Source organism: Oncorhynchus tshawytscha, linkage group LG13 (assembly GCF_018296145.1).
Source record: "Oncorhynchus tshawytscha isolate Ot180627B linkage group LG13, Otsh_v2.0, whole genome shotgun sequence".
In the NCBI taxonomy this organism is placed as follows: Eukaryota; Metazoa; Chordata; class Actinopteri; order Salmoniformes; family Salmonidae; genus Oncorhynchus; species Oncorhynchus tshawytscha.
The window spans coordinates 81307600-81326907 of record NC_056441.1 but is presented as its reverse complement, the minus strand read 5'-3'; the positions used below and the strand labels follow the sequence as shown (position 1 = coordinate 81326907).

General features: G+C 50.3%; 1 protein-coding gene across 1 annotated transcript in view; it reads left to right on the top strand.

Annotated features, from left to right (window-relative positions):
* Positions 1–19308, top strand: part of LOC112237266 (RELT TNF receptor) — a 62548-nt gene that overhangs the window by 21477 nt on the left and 21763 nt on the right. The window contains 5 exon segments of the mRNA XM_042294969.1: positions 14503–14577; positions 14792–14884; positions 17654–17838; positions 18495–18544; positions 18675–18945. Of these exon segments, the coding sequence (XP_042150903.1) occupies positions 14536–14577; positions 14792–14884; positions 17654–17838; positions 18495–18544; positions 18675–18945 (641 nt within the window). The 5' untranslated portion in view covers positions 14503–14535.

The window sequence follows — 19308 nt, the reverse complement described above, 5'->3', positions numbered from 1 at the left end:
TGCATGCCTCTCACTCTCCTCTCTTCCTCTCTACATCTGCATGCCTCTCACTTCCTCTCTACATCTGCATGCCTCTTATTTCCTCTCTACATCTGCATGCCTCTCATTGTCCTCTCACATCTGCATGCCTCTCATTGTCTCTCTACATCTGCATGCCTCTCACTTCCTCTCTACATCTGCATGCCTCTCACTTCCTCTCTACATCTGCATGCCTCTCACTTCCTCTCACATCTTCCTCATTCTACATCTGCATGCCTCTCATTGTCTCTCTACATCTGCATGCCTCTCATTTCCTCTCTACATCTGCGTGCCTCTCATTTCCTCTCTACATCTGCATGCCTCTCACTTCCACTCTACATCTGCATGCCTCTCACTTCCTCTCTACATCTGCATGCCTCTCATTTCCTCTCTACATCTGCATGCCTCTCATTTCCTCTCTACATCTGCATGCCTCTCATTTCCTCTCTACATCTGCATGCCTCTCATTGTCTCTCTACATCTGCATGCCTCTCACTTCCACTCTACATCTGCATGCCTCTCACTTCCTCTCTACATCTGCATGCCTCTCACTTCCTCTCTACATCTGCATGCCTCTCACTTCCTCTCTACATCTGCATGCCTCTCATCTGCATCCTCTCTACATCTGCATGCCTCTCATTGTCTCTCTACATCTGCATGCCTCTCACTTCCACTCTACATCTGCATGCCTGCTCTCACTTCCACTCTACATCTGCATGCCTCTTATTTCCTCTCTACATCTGCATGCCTCTCATTGTCTTCATCTGCATGCTCTCATTGTCTCTCTACATCTGCATGCCTCTCATTTCCTCTCTACATCTGCATGCCTCTTGCACTTCCACTCTACATCTGCGTGCCTCTTATTTCCTCTCTACATCTGCATGCCTCTCATTTCCTCTCACTTCCACTCTACATCTGCGTGCCTCTTATTTCCTCTCTACATCTGTATGCCTCTCTGCACTTCCACTCTACATCTGCGTGCCTCTTATTTCCTCTCTACATCTGCATGCCTCTCACTTCCACTACATCTGCATGCCTCTCATTGCCTCTCTACATCTGCATGCCTCTCATTGCCTCTCTACATCTGCATGCCTCTCACTTCCACTACATCTGCATGCCTCTCATTGCCTCTCTACATCTGCATGCCTCTCACTTCCTCTACATCTACATGCCTCTCATTGTGCTCTCATCTCTCTACATCTGCATGCCTCTCATTTCCTCTCTACATCTGCATGCCTCTCATTGTCTCTCTACATCTGCATGCCTCTCATTTCCTCTCTACATCTGCATGCCTCTCATTGTCTCTCTACATCTGCATGCCTCTCATTGTCTCTCTACATCTGCATGCCTCTCATTGTCTCTCTACATCTGCATGCCTCTCATTGTCTCTCTACATCTGCATGCCTCTCACTTCCTCTCTACATCTGCATGCCTCTCATTGTCTCTCTACATCTGCGTGCCTCTCACTTCCTCTCTACATCTGCATGCCTCTCATTTCCTCTCTACATCTGCATGCCTCTCATTGCCTCTCTACATCTGCATGCCTCTCATTGTCTCTCTACATCTGCATGCCTCTCATTGTCTCTCTACATCTGCATGCCTCTCATTGTCTCTCTACATCTGCATGCCTCTCATTGTCTCTCTACATCTGCATGCCTCTCATTGCCTCTCTACATCTGCATGCCTCTCATTGTCTCTCTACATCTGCATGCCTCTCATTGTCTCTCTACATCTGCATGCCTCTCATTGCCTCTCTACATCTGCATGCCTCTCATTGTCTCTCTACATCTGCATGAACGTGAATGAGTCTGAATTGGTTAGCGGGATGGAAGAGAGAGGAGAGACTGAGAAAGGGGTAGTGAGCGGGATAGAAGAGGGATGGGGGAGAGAGAGGAAGGATGGGGGAGAGAGGAGGAAGAGAGAGAGAGGAGGGATGGAAGAGAGAGAGAGGAGGGATTGAAGAGAGATAGGAGGGATTGAAGAGAGAGAGGAGGGATTGAAGAGAGAGAGAGTAGGGATGGAAGAGAGAGAGAGGGGATGGAAGAGAGGGGGGGAGAGAGAGGAGAGATGGAAAAGAGGGGAGAGAGGAGGGATGGAAGAGGGGGGAGAGAAAGGAGGAATGGAAGAGAGAGAGAGGGAAGAGAGATGGAAGAGAGGGGATGGAAAAGGGAGAGAGGAGGGATGGAAGAGGGGGAGGGGAGGGAAGAGAGAGAGGGATGGAAAAGAGAGGCGGGAGAGAGAGAGAGAGGGAGGGAGAGAGGAGGGATGGAAAAGAGAGGAGAGAGAGGGGGAGAGGGAGGGATGGAAGAGAGGGGGAGAGAGAGAGGAGGGATGGAGATGGAAAAGAGGGGAGAGAGGAGGGATGGAGGAGGGGGGAGAGAAAGGAGGAATGGAAGAGAGAGAAGGAGAGAGGAGGGATGGAAGAGATGGGAAAGAGAGGAGAGAGGAGGGATGGAAAAGAGAGGAGAGTGTAGGGAGGGAAGAGAGAGTGGAGGGAGGGAAGAGAGAGAGGAGGGAGGGAAGAGAGAGAGGAGGGATGGAAGGGAGAGGGGGAGACAAAGTAGAAAACATTTAGGTCAATGTTCTCTGGTTTCACTCCTGGAAACCATTCAAAGGATTCTGTTGATCAGAGCTTGATGATTGGTGGATTACGTTCATCTGGGGTGTTGGTGCTGGACTGCAGCAGACATGTTCACACCCCATGGTTCCTAAAAGGACGTTCCCAAATCATTCCAATTTGTTACTTGACAAGTTCCAAAACGGCAACTGTTAATTGCTTGTCCGGTTTTGTTCCTTCTCGTGGTTTTTTTGATCAGGAGGTTTTTCTCAAGCTGTCCCAAAGCCACAGCTTCTTAAAGCAGTGTAGCAATATGCTTGGCCAACGACCTGTAATTAGCCTACATCCAACCCCTTTACCCAAGGGTCTAAATATCACGCCTTATCGGCTAATGTAAACCTGTCTCTGTCGACCTCTCCTCTTTCTCTCTCTGTCCTTCTCTCTCTCTATCCATCTTTCCCTCTCTCTCGCTCACCCTCAGTTTAGAGAGGCAACTCCTCTCATAATTTTTGTTGTTTGAAGTGGTGTTTTTTTAAACTCTCAGATGGTCGTTCTCCCTCTCAAATGATCGTTCTCCCTCTCAGATGATCGTTCTCCCTCTCAGATGATCGTTCTCCCTCTCAGATGATCGTTCTCCCTCTCAGATGATCGTTCTCCCACTCAGATGATCGTTCTCCCTCTCAGATGATCGTTCTCCCTCTCAGATGATCGTTCTCCCTCTCAGATGATCGTTCTCCCTCTCAGATGATCGTTCTCCCTCTCAGATGATCGTTCTCCCTCTCAGATGATCGTTCTCCCTCTCAGATGGTCGTTCTCCCTCAGTTTATCGTTCTCCCTCTCAGTTTATCGTTCTCCCTCTCAGATTATCGTTCTCCCTCTCAGATTATCGTTCTCCCTCTCAGATTATCGTTCTCCCTCTCAGTTTATCGTTCTCCCTCTCAGATGATCGTTCTCCCTCTCAGTTTATCGTTCTCCCTCTCAGATTATCGTTCTCCCTCTCAGATTATCGTTCTCCCTCTCAGTTTATCGTTCTCCCTCTCAGTTTATCGTTCTCCCTCTCAGTTTATCGTTCTCCCTCTCAGTTTATCGTTCTCCCTCTCAGATGATTGTTCTCCCTCTCAGATGATTGTTCTCCCTCTCAGATGATTGTTCTCCCTCTCAGATGATTGTTCTCCCTCTCAGATGATCGTTCTCCCTCTCAGATGATCGTTCTCCCTCTCAGATGATCGTTCTCCCTCTCAGATTATCGTTCTCCCTCTCAGATGATCGTTCTCCCTCTCAGTTTATCGTTCTCCCTCAGATGATCGTTCTCCCTCTCAGTTTATCTTTCTCCCTCTCCCAGAAATGATTCCCTGGAACCCTGTCATTTGACACAGCCGCCATGTTTAGGTCCTCGGGCGAAAAATCTGAAACTCAAATGTTGTATGTGAAAATGTTTTGTTTGGGCTTGTGGGTACTAAGAGATCGTTTGGCGTTGGTTCAGAGGCATGAATCTGCAGAGGTTGTTTCTGGAAGTGTGTGAGAGAGGGAGGATGGGAGTGCTTTCCAGACCTGTGTTAACTTACAGCCGAGACACACACACACCCCTGCCCTCAGTTTAGTCATGGTACACAGATGTAAATATTAAACTGTTTAGTAGGACTGTGTAGAGCAGATGTAAATATTAAACTGTTTAGTAGGACTGTGTAGAGCAGTAAGGAATGGCATACAAAGGCATACATCATTCAAATCACCAGGTGTGTGTGTGTTTAAGGTGAGCCCAGTACTGGACAGTGTGATGTTGACCCAAGACCACACAGCAAAACATATTAGTTAGTGTCACCGGTCATAACCAATACTTTACCCTGTCTAATCACTGTGTATGCTTGTGTGTGTGTCTATGCATGCTTGTATGTGTGTCTATGCATGCTTGTGTGTGTGTGTCTATGTGTGTGTGTCTATGTGTGTGTGTCTATGTGTGTGTGTGTGTGTGTGTGTGTGCGTGTGTATGCATGCGTGTGTGTCTATGCTTGCTTGTGTGTGTATGTGTGTATGCATGCTTGTTTGTGTGTGTGTTTGTCTATGCATGCGTGTGTGTGTGTGTATACGTGAGCAGAGGGTGGTGGAGAGCATATAGGGGCAGGGCCAGTGAGCAGGAAGGGGTGTGGCTGGTGAGAGGGACAGTATAAATGATGACAGTTATTTAGTCACAGGTACACTGCAGCCAGCCTAGCCTAAGAGAGAGAATACTAAGTGTGTATGTACATGTATGTGTGTGTGTTCAAAAGAGAGAGAGAGAGCGTGTGTGTGTGCCACTCTGAGTGCTCTGTAGGACTAGGCAGTGTAAGGTGTGTGCAAGTTCACTTTGCTTGTGTCACGGACCTCTCTGCCCAACTGAGAGAACAGTGTGTGTGTGTCTGGTAGAAAGAGAGAGACCCAAACAGTGTGTGTGTGTCTGGTAGAAAGAGAGAGACCCAAACAGTGTGTGTGTGTCTGGTAGAAAGAGAGAGACCCAAACAGTGTATGTATTTCCTTGACTCAGCATTGTAGCATCATCCGTAGCATCCTCAGTCTGTTGCCAGGGCAACTGAGTCCAAGTCCACTGCCAGTCTGGGGTGAGTTTGCCCACACTCTCTTTCTCTCTGTGTGTGTGTTTCACCCTCCATCTGTTTCTCTCTCTCTCTCTCTCTCTCTCTCTCTCTCTCTCTCTCTCTCTCTCTCTCTCTCTCTCTCTCTCTCTCTCTCTCTCTCTCTCTCTCTCTCTCTCTCTCTCTCTCTCTCTCTCTCTCTCTCTCTCTCTCTCTCTCTCTCTCTCTCTCTCTCTCTCTCTCTCTCTCTCTCTCTCTCTCTCTCTCTCTCTCTCTCTGTGTTTAAAACTGTGATTTAGGGGCAGTTTTATTGACCAGAGAGAGGAGAGGAATCCTCTGAAAGTTAATTGTTCCTTTATTTAGCTGCTGGACAACTTTCCATTTTGTCTCAGTGGAACATCACAGAGAGGGGAGAGATGGAGAGAGGGAAGGAGGGAGAGAGAGAGGGAGAGATGGAGAGAGGGAAGGAGGGAGAGGGGAGAGATGGAGGGAGGGAAGGAGGGAGAGAGAGAGGGGAGAGATGGAGAGAGGGAAGGAGGGAGAGAGAGAGGGGAGAGATGGAGAGAGGGAAGGAGGGGGAGAGGGAAGGAGGGAGAGAGAGGGAATGAGGGAGAGGAAGGAGAAGGAGGGAGAGAGGAGAGAGATGGAGGGGGAGGGAGAGAGCGAGAGAGAGGGAAGGAGGGAGAGAGAGAGAGGGAGAGGGAGAGGAGGAGGGAGAGAGAGGGAAGGAGGAGGGAGAGAGAGGGAAGGAGGGAGAGAGGGAGGGAAGGGAGGGAGGAGAGAGAGAGGGAGGAGGGAGAGAGCGATGGAGAGAGGGAAGGAGGGAGAGAGAGAGGGAGGAGGGAGAGAGGGAAGGAGGGAGAGAGCGGGAGGAGGGAGAGAGCGGGAAGGAGGGAGAGAGAGAGAGGGAAGGAGGGAGAGAGAGGGGAGGGAGAGAGGAGAGGGAGGGAGAGGAGAGGGGAGGGAGGGAGAGAGGGAGGGAGGAGAGAGGGAAGGAGGGAGAGAGGGGATGGGGGGGAGAGAGAGAGAGGGGGAAGGAGGGAGAGAGAGAGAGAGGGAGGGAGAGAGAGGGAAGGAGGGAGAGAGAGGGAAGGAGGGAGAGAGAGGGAAGGGGGAGAGAGAGGGAAGGGGGAGAGAGAGAGGGAAGGAGGGAGAGAGCGTTGCAGAGAGAGGGAGGGAGAGAGGGAAGGGAGGAGGGAGAGAGGGAAGGAGGGAGAGAGCGTTGCAGAGAGAGGGAGGGAGAGAGAGGGAAGGAGGGAGAGAGCGGGAAGGAGGGAGAGAGAGGGAAGGGGGGGAGAGAGAGAGGGAAGGAGGGAGAGAGCGTTGCAGAGAGAGGGAGGGAGAGAGAGGGAAGGAGGGAGAGAGCGTTGCAGAGAGAGGGAGGGAGAGAGAGGGAAGGAGGGAGAGAGAGGGAAGGAGGGAGAGCGAGGGAAGGAGGGAGAGAGAGGGAATGAGGGAGAGCGAGGGAATGAGGGAGAGCGAGGGAAGGAGGGAGAGAGAGGGAATGAGGGGGAGGGAGAGAGCGGCAGAGAGAGGGAAGGAGGGAGAGAGGGAAGGAGGGAGAGAGGGAGGGAAGGAGGGAGAGAGAGAGGGAAGGAGGGAGAGAGAGGGAAGGAGGGAGAGAGAGAGAGGGAAGGAGGGAGAGAGAGGGAAGGATGGAGAGAGAGAGAGTTGCAGAGGGAAGGAGGGAGAGAGAGAGAGTTGCAGAGAGGGGAGGGAGAGAGAGGGAAGGAGGGAGAGAGAGACAGAGGGAAGGAGGGAGGGAGAGAGAGAGATGGAAGGAGGGAGAGAGAGAGGGAGGGAGAGAGAGGGAAGGAAGGAGAGAGAGAGAAGGAGGGAGAGAGAGAAGGAGGGAGGGAGAGAGAGGGAAGGAAGGAAGGAGGGAGAGAGATAGGGAAGGAGGGAGAGAGAGAGGGAAGGAAGGAGAGAGCGTTGCAGAGAGAGGGAAGGAGGGAGAGAGGGAAGGAGGGAGAGAGAGGGGAAGGAGGGAGAGAGAGGGGAAGGAGGGAGAGAGAGAGGGAGGAGGGAGAGAGAGGGGAAGGAGGGAGAGAGAGGGAAGGAGGGAGAGAGAGAGGAAGGAGGGAGAGAGAGAGGGAAGGAGGGAGAGAGATAGGGAAGGAGGGAGAGAGAGAGGGAAGGAGGGAGAGAGGTTGCAGAGAGGGGGAGGGAGAGAGGGGAAGGAGGGAGAGAGAGGGAAGGAGGGAGAGCGAGGGAAGGAGGGAGAGAGAGGGAATGAGGGAGAGCGAGGGAATGAGGGAGAGCGAGGGAAGGAGGGAGAGAGAGGGAATGAGGGGGGAGGGAGAGAGCGTTGCAGAGAGAGGGAAGGAGGGAGAGAGCGGGAAGGAGGGAGAGAGGGAGGGAAGGAGGGAGAGAGAGAGGGAAGGAGGGAGAGAGAGGGAAGGAGGGAGAGAGAGAGGGGAAGGAGGGAGAGAGAGGGAAGGATGGAGAGAGAGAGAGTTGCAGAGGGAAGGAGGGAGAGAGAGAGAGTTGCAGAGAGGAGGAGGGAGAGAGAGGGAAGGAGGGAGAGAGAGACAGAGGGAAGGAGGGAGGGAGAGAGAGAGATGGAAGGAGGGAGAGAGAGAGGGAGGGAGAGAGAGGGAAGGAAGGAGAGAGAGAGAGAGGAGGGAGGGAGAGAGAGGGAAGGAAGGAAGGAGGGAGAGAGATAGGGAAGGAGGGAGAGAGAGAGGGAAGGAAGGAGAGAGCGTTGCAGAGAGAGGGAAGGAGGGAGAGAGGGAAGGAGGGAGAGAGAGAGGGAAGGAGGGAGAGAGAGAGGGAAGGAGGGAGAGAGAGAGGGAGGAGGGAGAGAGAGAGGGAAGGAGGGAGAGAGAGAGGGAAGGAGGGAGAGAGAGAGGGAAGGAGGGAGAGAGAGAGGGAAGGAGGGAGAGAGATAGGGAAGGAGGGAGAGAGAGAGGGAAGGAGGGAGAGAGCGTTGCAGAGAGAGGGAAGGAGGGAGAGAGGGAAGGAGGGAGAGAGAGAGGGAAGGAGGGAGAGAGAGGGAAGGGGGGAGAGAGTGCGTTGCAGAGAGGAGGGAGAGAGAGAGGGAAGGAGGGAGAGAGAGAGGGAAGGAGGGAGAGAGATAGGGAAGGAGGGAGAGAGAGAGGGAAGGAGGGAGAGAGCGTTGCAGAGAGAGGGAAGGAGGGAGAGAGGGAAGGAGGGAGAGAGAGAGGGAAGGAGGGAGAGAGAGGGAAGGAGGGAGAGAGCGTTGCAGAGAGAGGGAAGGAGGGAGAGAGAGAGGGAAGGAGGGAGAGAGGGGAAGGAGGGAGAGAGAGGGAAGGAGGGAGAGAGAGAGCATTGCAGAGAGGAGGAGGGAGAGAGAGAGGGAAGGAGGGAGAGAGCGAGGGAAGGAGGGAGAGAGCGAGGGAAGGAGGGAGAGCGAGAGGGAAGGAGGGAGAGAGAGGGAAGGAGGGAGAGAGAGAGCATTGCAGAGAGGAGGAGGGAGAGAGAGGGGAAGGAGGGAGAGAGCGAGGGAAGGAGGGAGAGAGAGAGGGAAGGAGGGAGAGAGAGGGAAGGAGGGAGAGAGAGGGAAGGAGGGAGAGAGAGGGAAGGAGGGAGAGGGAGGAGGAGGGAGAGAGAGGGAAGGAGGGAGAGGGAGGGAAGGAGGGAGAGAGAGGAGGAGGGAGAGAGAGGGAAGGAGGGAGAGGGAGGGAAGGAGGGAGAGAGAGGAGGAGGGAGAGAGAGGGAAGGAGGGAGAGGGAGGGAAGGAGGGAGAGAGAGGGAAGGAGGGAGAGAGAGGGAAGGAGGGAGAGAGAGGGAAGGAGGGAGAGAGAGGGAGGAGGGAGAGAGAGGGGGAAGGAGGGAGAGGGAGGGAGGAGGGAGAGGGAGGGAGAGGGAGGGAAGGAGGGAGAGAGAGGAGGAGGGAGAGAGAGGAAGGAGGGAGAGAGAGGGAAGGAGGGAGAGAGAGAGTGAAGGAGGGAGAGAGAGGGAAGGAGGGAGAGAGAGGGAAGGAGGGAGAGAGAGAGTGAAGGAGGGAGAGAGAGAGGAAGGAGGGAGGGAGAGAGAGCGGGAAGGAGGGAGAGAGAGAGTGAAGGAGGGAAGGAGGGAGAGAGAGGGAAGGAGGGAGAGAGAGGGAAGGAGGGAGAGAGAGGGAAGGAGGGAGAGAGAGAGTGAAGGAGGGAGAGAGAGAGTGAAGGAGGGAGAGAGAGAGTGAAGGAGGGAAGGAGGGAGAGAGAGGGAAGGAGGGAGAGAGAGGGAAGGAGGGAGAGAGAGAGTGAAGGAGGGAGAGAGAGGGAAGGAGGGAGAGAGAGGGAAGGAGGGAGAGAGAGAGTGAAGGAGGGAGAGAGAGAGTGAAGGAGGGAGGGAGAGAGAGAGTGAAGGAGGGAAGGAGGGAGAGAGAGGGAAGGAGGGAGAGAGAGGGAAGGAGGGAGAGAGAGAGAGTGAAGGAGGGAGAGAGAGAGAGTGAAGGAGGGAGAGAGAGGGAAGGAGGGAGAGAGAGGGAAGGAGGGAGAGAGAGAGTGAAGGAGGGAGAGAGAGAGTGAAGGAGGGAGGGAGAGAGAGCGGGAAGGAGGGAGAGAGAGCGGGAAGGAGGGAGAGAGAGAGAGCGGGAAGGAGGGAGAGAGAGAGTGAAGGAGGGAAGGAGGGAGAGAGAGGGAAGGAGGGAGAGAGAGAGTGAAGGAGGGAGAGAGAGAGTGGGAAGGAGGGAGAGAGAGAGTGAAGGAGGGAGAGAGAGAGTGAAGGAGGGAGAGAGAGGGAAGGAGGGAGAGAGAGAGGAAGGAGGGAGAGAGAGGGAAGGAGGGAGAGAGAGGGAAGGAGGGAGAGAGAGGGAAGGAGGGGGAGAGAGAGGGAAGGAGGGAGAGAGAGAGTGAAGGAGGGAGAGAGAGAGTGAAGGAGGGAGGGAGAGAGAGCGGGAAGGAGGGAGAGAGAGCGGGAAGGAGGGAGAGAGAGCGGGAAGGAGGGAGAGAGAGCGGGAAGGAGGGAGAGAGAGCGGAAGGAGGGAGAGAGAGCGGGAAGGGAGGGAGAGAGAGAGGGAAGGAGGGAAGGAGGGAGAGAGAGGGAAGGAGGGAGAGAGAGAGTGAAGGAGGGAGAGAGAGAGCGGGAAGGAGGGAGAGAGAGAGTGAAGGAGGGAGAGAGAGAGCGGGAAGGAGGGAGAGAGAGAGGAAGGAGGGAGGGAGAGAGAGCGGGAAGGAGGGAGAGAGAGCGGGAAGGAGGGAGAGAGAGCGGGAAGGAGGGAGAGAGAGCGGGAAGGAGGGAGAGAGAGAGTGAAGGAGGGAAGGAGGGAGAGAGAGGGAAGGAGGGAGAGAGAGGGAAGGAGGGAGAGAGAGGGAAGGAGGGAGAGAGAGCGGGAAGGAGGGAGAGAGAGAGTGAAGGAGGGAGAGAGAGAGCGGGAAGGAGGGAGAGAGAGAGTGAAGGAGGGAGGGAGAGAGAGCGGGAAGGAGGGAGAGAGAGCGGGAAGGAGGGAGAGAGAGCGGGAAGGAGGGAGAGAGAGCGGGAAGGAGGGAGAGAGAGCGGGAAGGAGGGAGAGAGAGAGGGGAAGGAGGGAGAGAGAGAGCGAAGGAGGGAGGGAGAGAGAGCGGGAAGGAGGGAGGGAGAGAGAGCGGGAAGGAGGGAGGGAGAGAGAGGGAAGGAGGGAGGGAGAGAGGGAAGGAAGGAGGGAGAGAGGGAAGGAAGGAGGGAGAGAGGGAAGGAAGGAGGGAGAGAGGGAAGGAGGGAGAGAGGGGGAAGGAAGGAGGGAGAGAGGGAAGGAAGGAGAGAGAGAGGGAAGGAAGGAGAGAGAGAGGGAAGGAAGGAGGGAGAGAGGGAAGGAGGGAGAGAGAGGGAAGGAGGGGGAGAGAGGGAAGGAGGGGGGAGAGAGGGGAGGGAGGGAGAGAGAGGGAAGGAAGGGAGGGAGAGAGAGGGAAGGAGGGAGAGAGAGAGCATGGCAGAGAGAGGGAAGGAGGGAGGGAGGGAGGGAGGGAGGGAGGGAGGGAGGGAGGGGGGGAAGGAGAGAGAGGGAAGGAGGGAGAGGGAGAGCATGGCAGAGAGAGGGAAGGAGGGAGAGAGAGAGCATGGCAGAGAGAGGGAAGGAGGGAGAGGGAGAGCATGGCAGAGAGAAGGAAGGAGGGAGAGAGAGAGCATGGCAGAGAGAGGGAAGGAGGGAGAGAGAGAGCATGGCAGAGAGAGGGAAGGAGGGAGAGGGAGAGCATGGCAGAGAGCGGGAAGGAGGGAATGGGGCATTTTAGCTCAGGAGAGTTTAATGGCTCACTCTCTTTTCCATTGAAACAAAAATGTGTTCGGAGGCTCCATATGGAGGGTGTGACACAATTGCGGAGCATCCAGAGGCAGGCAGAGGCCAAATGGAGCTCCGTACCTCAATGCAGGGGGCTCTGTATAGCTCCATATAGCTCCGTACCTCAATGCAGGGGGCTCTGTATAGCTCCATATAGCTCCGTACCACAATGCAGGGGGCTCTGTATAGCTCCGTACCACAATGCAGGGGGCTCTGTATAGCTCCATATAGCTCCGTACCACAATGCAGGGGGCTCTGTATAGCTCCATATAGCTCCGTACCTCAATGCAGGGGGCTCTGTATAGCTCCATATAGCTCCGTACCACAATGCAGGGGGCTCTGTATAGCTCCATATAGCTCCGTACCACAATGCAGGGGGCTCTGTATAGCTCCATATAGCTCCGTACCTCAATGCAGGGGGCTCTGTATAGCTCCATATAGCTCCGTACCACAATGCAGGGGGCTCTGTATAGCTCCGTATCGCTCCATATAGCTCCGTATCGCACCGTAGAGTGCCGTATTGCACTGTATATCTACGTGTCGCGCCGTATAGCTCCAAATACATTTTCTATAGGATTGAGGTCAGGGCTTTGTGATGGCCACTCCACTCCAAGGTTGCAAGATCGAATCCCTGAGCTGACAAGGTAAACATCTGTTGTTCTGCCCCTGAACAAGGCAGTTAACCCACTGTTCCTAGGCTGTCATTGAAAATAAGAGTTTGTTCTTAACTGACCTGCCTAGTAAAATAACGGTAAAATAACTAAAAAAATACCTTGACTTTGTTGTCCTTAAGTCATTTTGCCACAACTTTAGAAGTATGCTTGGGGTCATTGTCCATCTCTTGAAACGCGTCTCCTTCCTGAGTGGTATGATGGCTGCGTGGTCCCATGGTGTTTATACTTGCGTACTATTGTTTGTACAGATGAACGTAATACCTTCAGCCGTTTGGAAACCGCTCCCAAGGATGAACCAGAGTTGTGGAGATCTTGGCTGATTTATTTTGAGTTTCCCATGATGTCAAGCAAAGAGGCACTGAGTTTGAAGGTACATCCATAGGTACACCTCCAATTGACTCAAATGATGTCAATTAGCCTATCAGAAGCTTCTAAAGACATGACATAATTTTCTGGAATTTTCCAAGCTGTTTAAAGGCACAGTCAACTTAGTGAATGTAAACTTCTGACCCACTGGAATTGTGATACAGTGAATTATAAGTGAAATAATCTGTCTGTAAACAATTGTTGGAAAAATGACTTGTGTCATGCACAAAGTAGATGTCCTAACTGACTTGTTAAAAAGACATTTGTGGAGTGATTGAAAAACGAGTTTTAATAACACCAACCTAAGTGATGTAAACTAGTTTTAATAACACCAACCTAAGTGATGTAAACTAGTTTTAATAACACCAACCTAAGTGATGTAAACTAGTTTTAATAACACCAACCTAAGTGATGTAAACTAGTTTTAATAACTCCAATCTAAGTGTATGTAAACTTCCGACTTCAACTGTAATTATATGATGTATTCTTAGAAACCTCCATGACCAAACTATCTATTTGTGGCTCTGCTGTCACCTCAGAATATCTCTTTGTGTCACTGTCTGACCTGTGTCCACTGTCCATGAACACTGGCTGTTACCTCAATACTATTGACCAGCCTGTACCTGTCTCTCAGTCATTGTTGTGACAGTATTTATTATGTCAGATTATTACTGTAATGATTCAGGAGTGTGTTATGTCAGGTTATTACTGTAATGAATCAGGAGTGTGTTATGTCAGGTTATTACTGTAATGAATCAGGAGTGTGTTATGTCAGGTTGTTACTGTAATGATTCAGGAGGGTGTTATGTCAGGTTATTACTGTAATGATTCAGGAGTGTGTTATGTCAGGTTATTACTGTAATGAATCAGGAGGGTGTTATGTCAGGTTATTACTGTAATGATTCAGGAGGGTGTTATGTCAGGTTATTACTGTAATGATTCAGGAGTGTGTTATGTCAGGTTATTACTGTAATGAATCAGGAGTGTGTTATGTCAAGTTATTATTGTAATGATTCAGGAGTGTGTTATGTCAGGTTATTACTGTAATGATTCAGGAGTGTGTTATGTCAGGTTATTACTGTAATGAATCAGGAGTGTGTTATGTCAAGTTATTACTGTAATGATTCAGGAGTGTGTTATGTCAGGTTATTACTGTAATGATTCAGGAGTGTGTTATGTCAGGCTGTTGCTGTAAACAGCAAGTAATGCAGATGTAGAAGCACGGTGGCTAGGAAAAACTCCCTAGAAAGGCATTAACCTAGGAAGAACCTAGAGAGGAACCAGGCTATGTGGGGTGGCCAGTCCTCTTCTGGCTGTGCCGGGTAGAGAGGAACCAGGCTATGTGGGGTGGCCAGTCCTCTTCTGGCTGTGCCGGGTAGAGAGGAACCAGGCTATGAGGGGTGGCCAGTCCTCTTCTGGCTGTGCCGGGTAGAGAGGAACCAGGCTATGTGGGGTGGCCAGTCCTCTTCTGGCTGTGCCGGGTAGAGAGGAACCAGGCTATGTGGGGTGGCCAGTCCTCTTCTGGCTGTGCCGGGTGGAGATTATAACAGAACATGGCCAAGCTGTACAAACGTTCATAGATGACCAGTAGGGTCAAATAATAATAATCACAGTGGTTGTAGAGGGTGCAACAGGTCAGCACCTCAGGAGTAAATGTCAGTTGGCTTTTCATAGCCGATCATTCAGAGTTAGAGACATCAGGTGCGGTAGAGAGAGTGTCAAAAACAGCTGGTCTAGGACAAGGTAGCACGTCCTGTGAACAGGTCAGTGTTCCATACCACAGGTAGAAGAGTTGAAACTGGAGCAGCAGCACGGCCAGGTGGACTGGGGACAGTAAGGAGTCATCAGGCCAGGTAGTCCTGAGGCATGGTACTAGGGCTCCGGTCCTCCGGGAGGGAGAGAGAATTAGAGGGATCACACTTAAATTCACACAGGACACCGGATAAGACAAGAGAAGGACTCCAGATATAACAGATTGACCCCAGCCCCCTGACACATGTTGAATCACGCTTTAGTCAGAGGTCTATCTCTTCAGGCAAAACCAGACTTCTTGATTATGCATTCGATTTCCTCCCTGACTATAGCTCACCCGTTGTCCCATGATCCTCTCTGTTCTAGATCATATGTTCATAGAAGAATACCTGGAAGAAGATGAGGAACCACCTTTGCTGCTCAGCTCTTGTCCTTCTCACGGTGTGTGTGTGTGTGTGGCTCAGCTCTTGTCCTTCTCACGGTGTGTGTGTGTGTGTGGCTCAGCTCTTGTCCTTCTCACGGTGTGTGTGTGTGGCTCAGCTCTTGTCCTTCTCACGGTGTGTGTGTGTGTGTGTGTGTGTGTGTGTGTGTGTGTGTGTGTGTGTGTGTGTGTGTGTGTAATTATTTGTGTCACTGATCTGTGTGTGTATTCCAGGTGTTTGGCACTGGAGGGACTGTAGCCGTGCAGTGTCCCTGGGGGGAGGGGTGTGTGTGTCTGGAGTGCCCCAGTGGCCAAGAGCCAATCAAGGTAGGGCAGAAGCTCCCTAACTCACCTCTCATTACCCTGTCATCCTAACTCACCTCTCATTACCCAGTCATCCTAACTCACCTCTCATTACCCAGTCATCCTAACTCACCTCTCATTACCCAGTCATCCTAACTCACCTCTCATTACCCAGTCATCCTAACTCACCTCTCATTACCCAGTCATCCTAACTCACCTCTCATTACCCAGTCATCCTAACTCACCTCTCATTACCCAGTCATCCTAACTCACCTCTCATTACCCAGTCATCCTAACTCACCTCTCATTACCCAGTCATCCTAACTCACCTCTCATTACCCTGTCATCCTAACTCACCCCTCATTACCCAGTCATCCTAACTCACCTCTCATTACCCTGTCATCCTAACTCACCTCTCATTACCCAGTCATCCTAACTCACCTCTCATTACCCAGTCATCCTAACTCACCTCTCATTACCCTGTCATCCTAACTCACCTCTCATTACCCAGTCATCCTAACTCACCTCTCATTACCCTGTCATCCTAACTCACCTCTCATTACCCTGTCATCCTACATGTCTTTTTATAACTTGTCACTATAGAGGCCAAACCCCCACCCTCTCTTCCACTACATTACCACCGTCAATCCCTCTGTCAACAGAGGCCACCTCTACCTCTCCACTTTCTCCTCCTTCTCACTACATGGAAGTTGTGTTTCCCGCCACTGGGAACAGATGTCAATTCAACGTCTACTCCACGTTGGTTCAAGGTAGTTTCATTGAAATGACGGTGAAACAACTTTGAAACAACTTTTCCCAGTGGGTCTGCTCTTATTTTAGATACGACCAATATGCAGATGTAGGATCTTAATTTGATCACTCTTTTGTTGCTCAGAATTTTCCTGCAGGGTAGGAAGAACAGATGAGCTTCGGGATTAACATAAATTCACTGAAAACCTACGTTAACACATGGTTATATTGACAGTATTCCACTTTACATGTGCCGTTCTTTTGTCCAGCTAATAGACTAACCACCGATGAAGCAACATCATGGACGATACATTAAAATCCTGTTGCTGCAGGAGTGTTTTGCCACGACAGCACTGGTCAAATTAAGATCCCACATCTGTACTATGTTTTTGTTAATTTGTTGATACATGCATAATATATATACAGTTGAAGTCGGAGGTTTACATAAACTTAGGTTGGAGTCATTAAAACTCAATTTTCAACCACTCCACAAATTTCTTGTTAACAAACTATAGTTTTGGCAAGTCAGTTAGGACATCTACTTTGTGCATGACACAAGTAATTTTCCCAACAATTATTTTCAGACAGATTATTTCACTTATAATTCACTGTATCACAATTCCAGTGGGTCAGAAGTTTACATTCACTAAGTTGACTGTGCCTTTAAACACCTTGGAAAATTCCAGAAAATGATGTCATGGCTTTAGAAGCGTCTGATAGGCTAATTGACAATTTGAGTCAATTGGAGGTGTACCTATGGATGTATTTCAAGGCCTACCTTCAAACTCAGTGCCTCTTTGTTTGACATCATGGGAAAATCAAAAGAAATCAGCCAAGACATCAGAAAAATAATTGTAGACCTCCACAAGTCTGGTTCATCCTTGGGAGCAATTTCCAATCGTCTGAAGTTACCACGTTCATCTGTACAAACAATAGTATGCAAGTATAAACACCATGGGACCACGCAGCCGTCATACCACTCAGGAAGGAGATGAATGTACTTTTAGTGCGAAAAGTGCAAATCGATCCCAGAACAACAGCAAAGGACCTTGTGAAAATGCTGGAGGAGACAGGTACAAAAGTATCTATATCCACAGTAAAATGAGTCCTATATCGACACTCAGCAAGGAGTAAAAACCGCCATAAAAAAGCCAGACTACGTTTTGCAACTGCACATGGGGACAAAGATCGTACTTTTTGGAGAATTGTCCTCTGGTCTGATGGAACAAAAATAGAACTGTTTGGCCATAATGACCATCATTATGTTTGGAAGAAAAAGGGGGACGCTTGCAAGCCGAAGAAATGGGTCTTCCAAATGGATAATGACCCCAAGAATACTTCCAAAGTTGTGGCAAAATGGCTTAAGGACAACAAAGTCAAGGTATTAGAGTGGCCATCACAAAACCCTGACCTCAATCCTATAGAAAATTTGTGGGCAGAACTGAAAAAGTGTTTTGCGAGCAAGGAGGCCTACAAACCTGACTCAGTTACACCAGCTGTGTCAGGAGGAATGGGCCAAAATTCACCCAACTTATTGTGGGAAGCTTGTGGAAGGCTACCCAAAACGTTTGACCCAAGTTAAACAATTTATAAACAATGCTACCAAATACTAATTGAGTGTATGTAGACTTCTGACCCACTGGGAATGTGATGAAAGAAATAAAAGCTGAAATAAATAATTATCTCTACTATTATTCTGACATTTCACATTCTTAAAATAATGTGGTGATTTTAACTGACAGGGATCTTAACAAACAGGGATTTTTTACTAGGATAAAAAAAAATGAAAAACTGAGTTTAAATTTATTTGACTAAGGTGTATGTGAACTTCCGACATCAACTGTATATATAAAAAACAATTGGTTTCATATGAAAATGTGTACATATGAATCTGAAAAATAGGTAATGTATCTTAGTTTCTGTCCAAAATGGCAGTGTTAGTTATTTTTGGAACATCTTATTGAACACAGAACCACATGTGACTGAAGTGTATAATTACAGTGGTACTCTGTTCTGAGATGTGAAGATGTGTTCTCCTGCCAGGCTTGCTGGCAGGTCGAGGGGCCAGGCGAGGCGATGCGATGCCAATCTTGTCCAGCTGGTACTTTTTCGGACAGCTATGACTCTGATCAATGCCGCCCACATTCCTCCTGTGGGGTCCTCAACAAAAAGGTTGTGACCTCTGGTACATCGCACTCTGATGCTGTCTGCGGAGACTGTCTGTATGGGTATGTATCCACATACAAGACAATCTCTACCCTCTACCTTTGTAATCTCAATATTCACCAAACAAGTCCAACAACTATCAACAAGCACCAACAAGCATGTGTTTTTCTTCATAAGCCACATTAGATACAGGCAAAACGGTTGAATGATTCTTCTGCTGTAAAACAACACTGCAACACAATAATCTCTCTCTCTCGGTGGCCCTGCTTAGTAAACAGGTGTATTACTGTGGTCCTACATCTTCATTTAGTCTCCATATATAGACACCAGCCCAGCTACCTGACTATAGCACTGAAGTATCAAATCAAATCTAATTGTTCACATATGTTTAGCAGATGTTATTTGCGGGTGTAGCGAAATGCTTGTATCCTGACCAGTTACTGTATAGCCCGGTTAGCATGTCTCTACCCTCCGACCAGGACCACCGCTCTCTACAGAAATAGACTGTTGACCTTTAAATATGGTCAGTTGGAAAAGTTTTACTTACTAGGACTTTGATATGGGGTTGACTCACCTAGCTACCTTAAGACGAATGCACCAATAGTAAGTTTGTCTGGATAAGAGCGTCTGCTAAATGACCATGAAATGAATACACTGCTATGATAACATGGTATTGTTCTGTTGTGATATTAATATGTGCCTGTGTTGGTGCCACCAGGTTCCACCCCACTGCTGGGAGGACAGCCTCCACCCTGGCCTGTGTGAGAGGTGAGTGTGGACAGAATCAATATCACACCAACAAATAGTTGAATCTGTTATGTTTCCACTGGAGGAATAATGGTTTTAACATAATGGTTTTATTCTCTCAATTTCTCTCTCCCCCCTTATCTCTCCCCAGCCTCCCCTGCCCAATCTACCCACGTGCGTGCGGTGCGTACGGTGGATAAGGGTTCGACGGGCAGTGGCGGCCAGCCGGTGAACGGTACAGCAGTGCGGAGCCCGGAGGAGAAGAGTACAGAGTATGCCGTGTTCGCCCTGGTGCCAATCTTCTGTGTGATGGGACTCCTGGGGATCCTCATCTGTAATATCCTCAAGAAGAAAGGATACAACTGCACTGCTGAGAAGGAGGGAGGAGACGAGGAGAATGCTACACCACAGAAAGAGGGTGAGCGAGAGAGAGACACAGAGAGAGAGACACAGAGAGAGAGAGACACACAGAGAGAGAGAGACACACAGAGAGAGAGAGACACAGAGAGAGAGAGAGACACACAGAGAGAGAGAGACACACAGAGAGAGAGAGACACACAGAGAGAGAGAGACACACAGAGAGAGAGAGACACACAGAGAGAGACACACAGAGAGAGACACACAGAGAGAGAGAGACACACAGAGAGAGAGAGACACAGAGAGAGAGAGAGACACAGAGAGAGAGAGACACACAGAGAGAGAGACACACAGAGAGAGAGAGACACACAGAGAGAGAGAGACACAGAGAGAGAGACACACCGAGAGAGAGAGACACACCGAGAGAG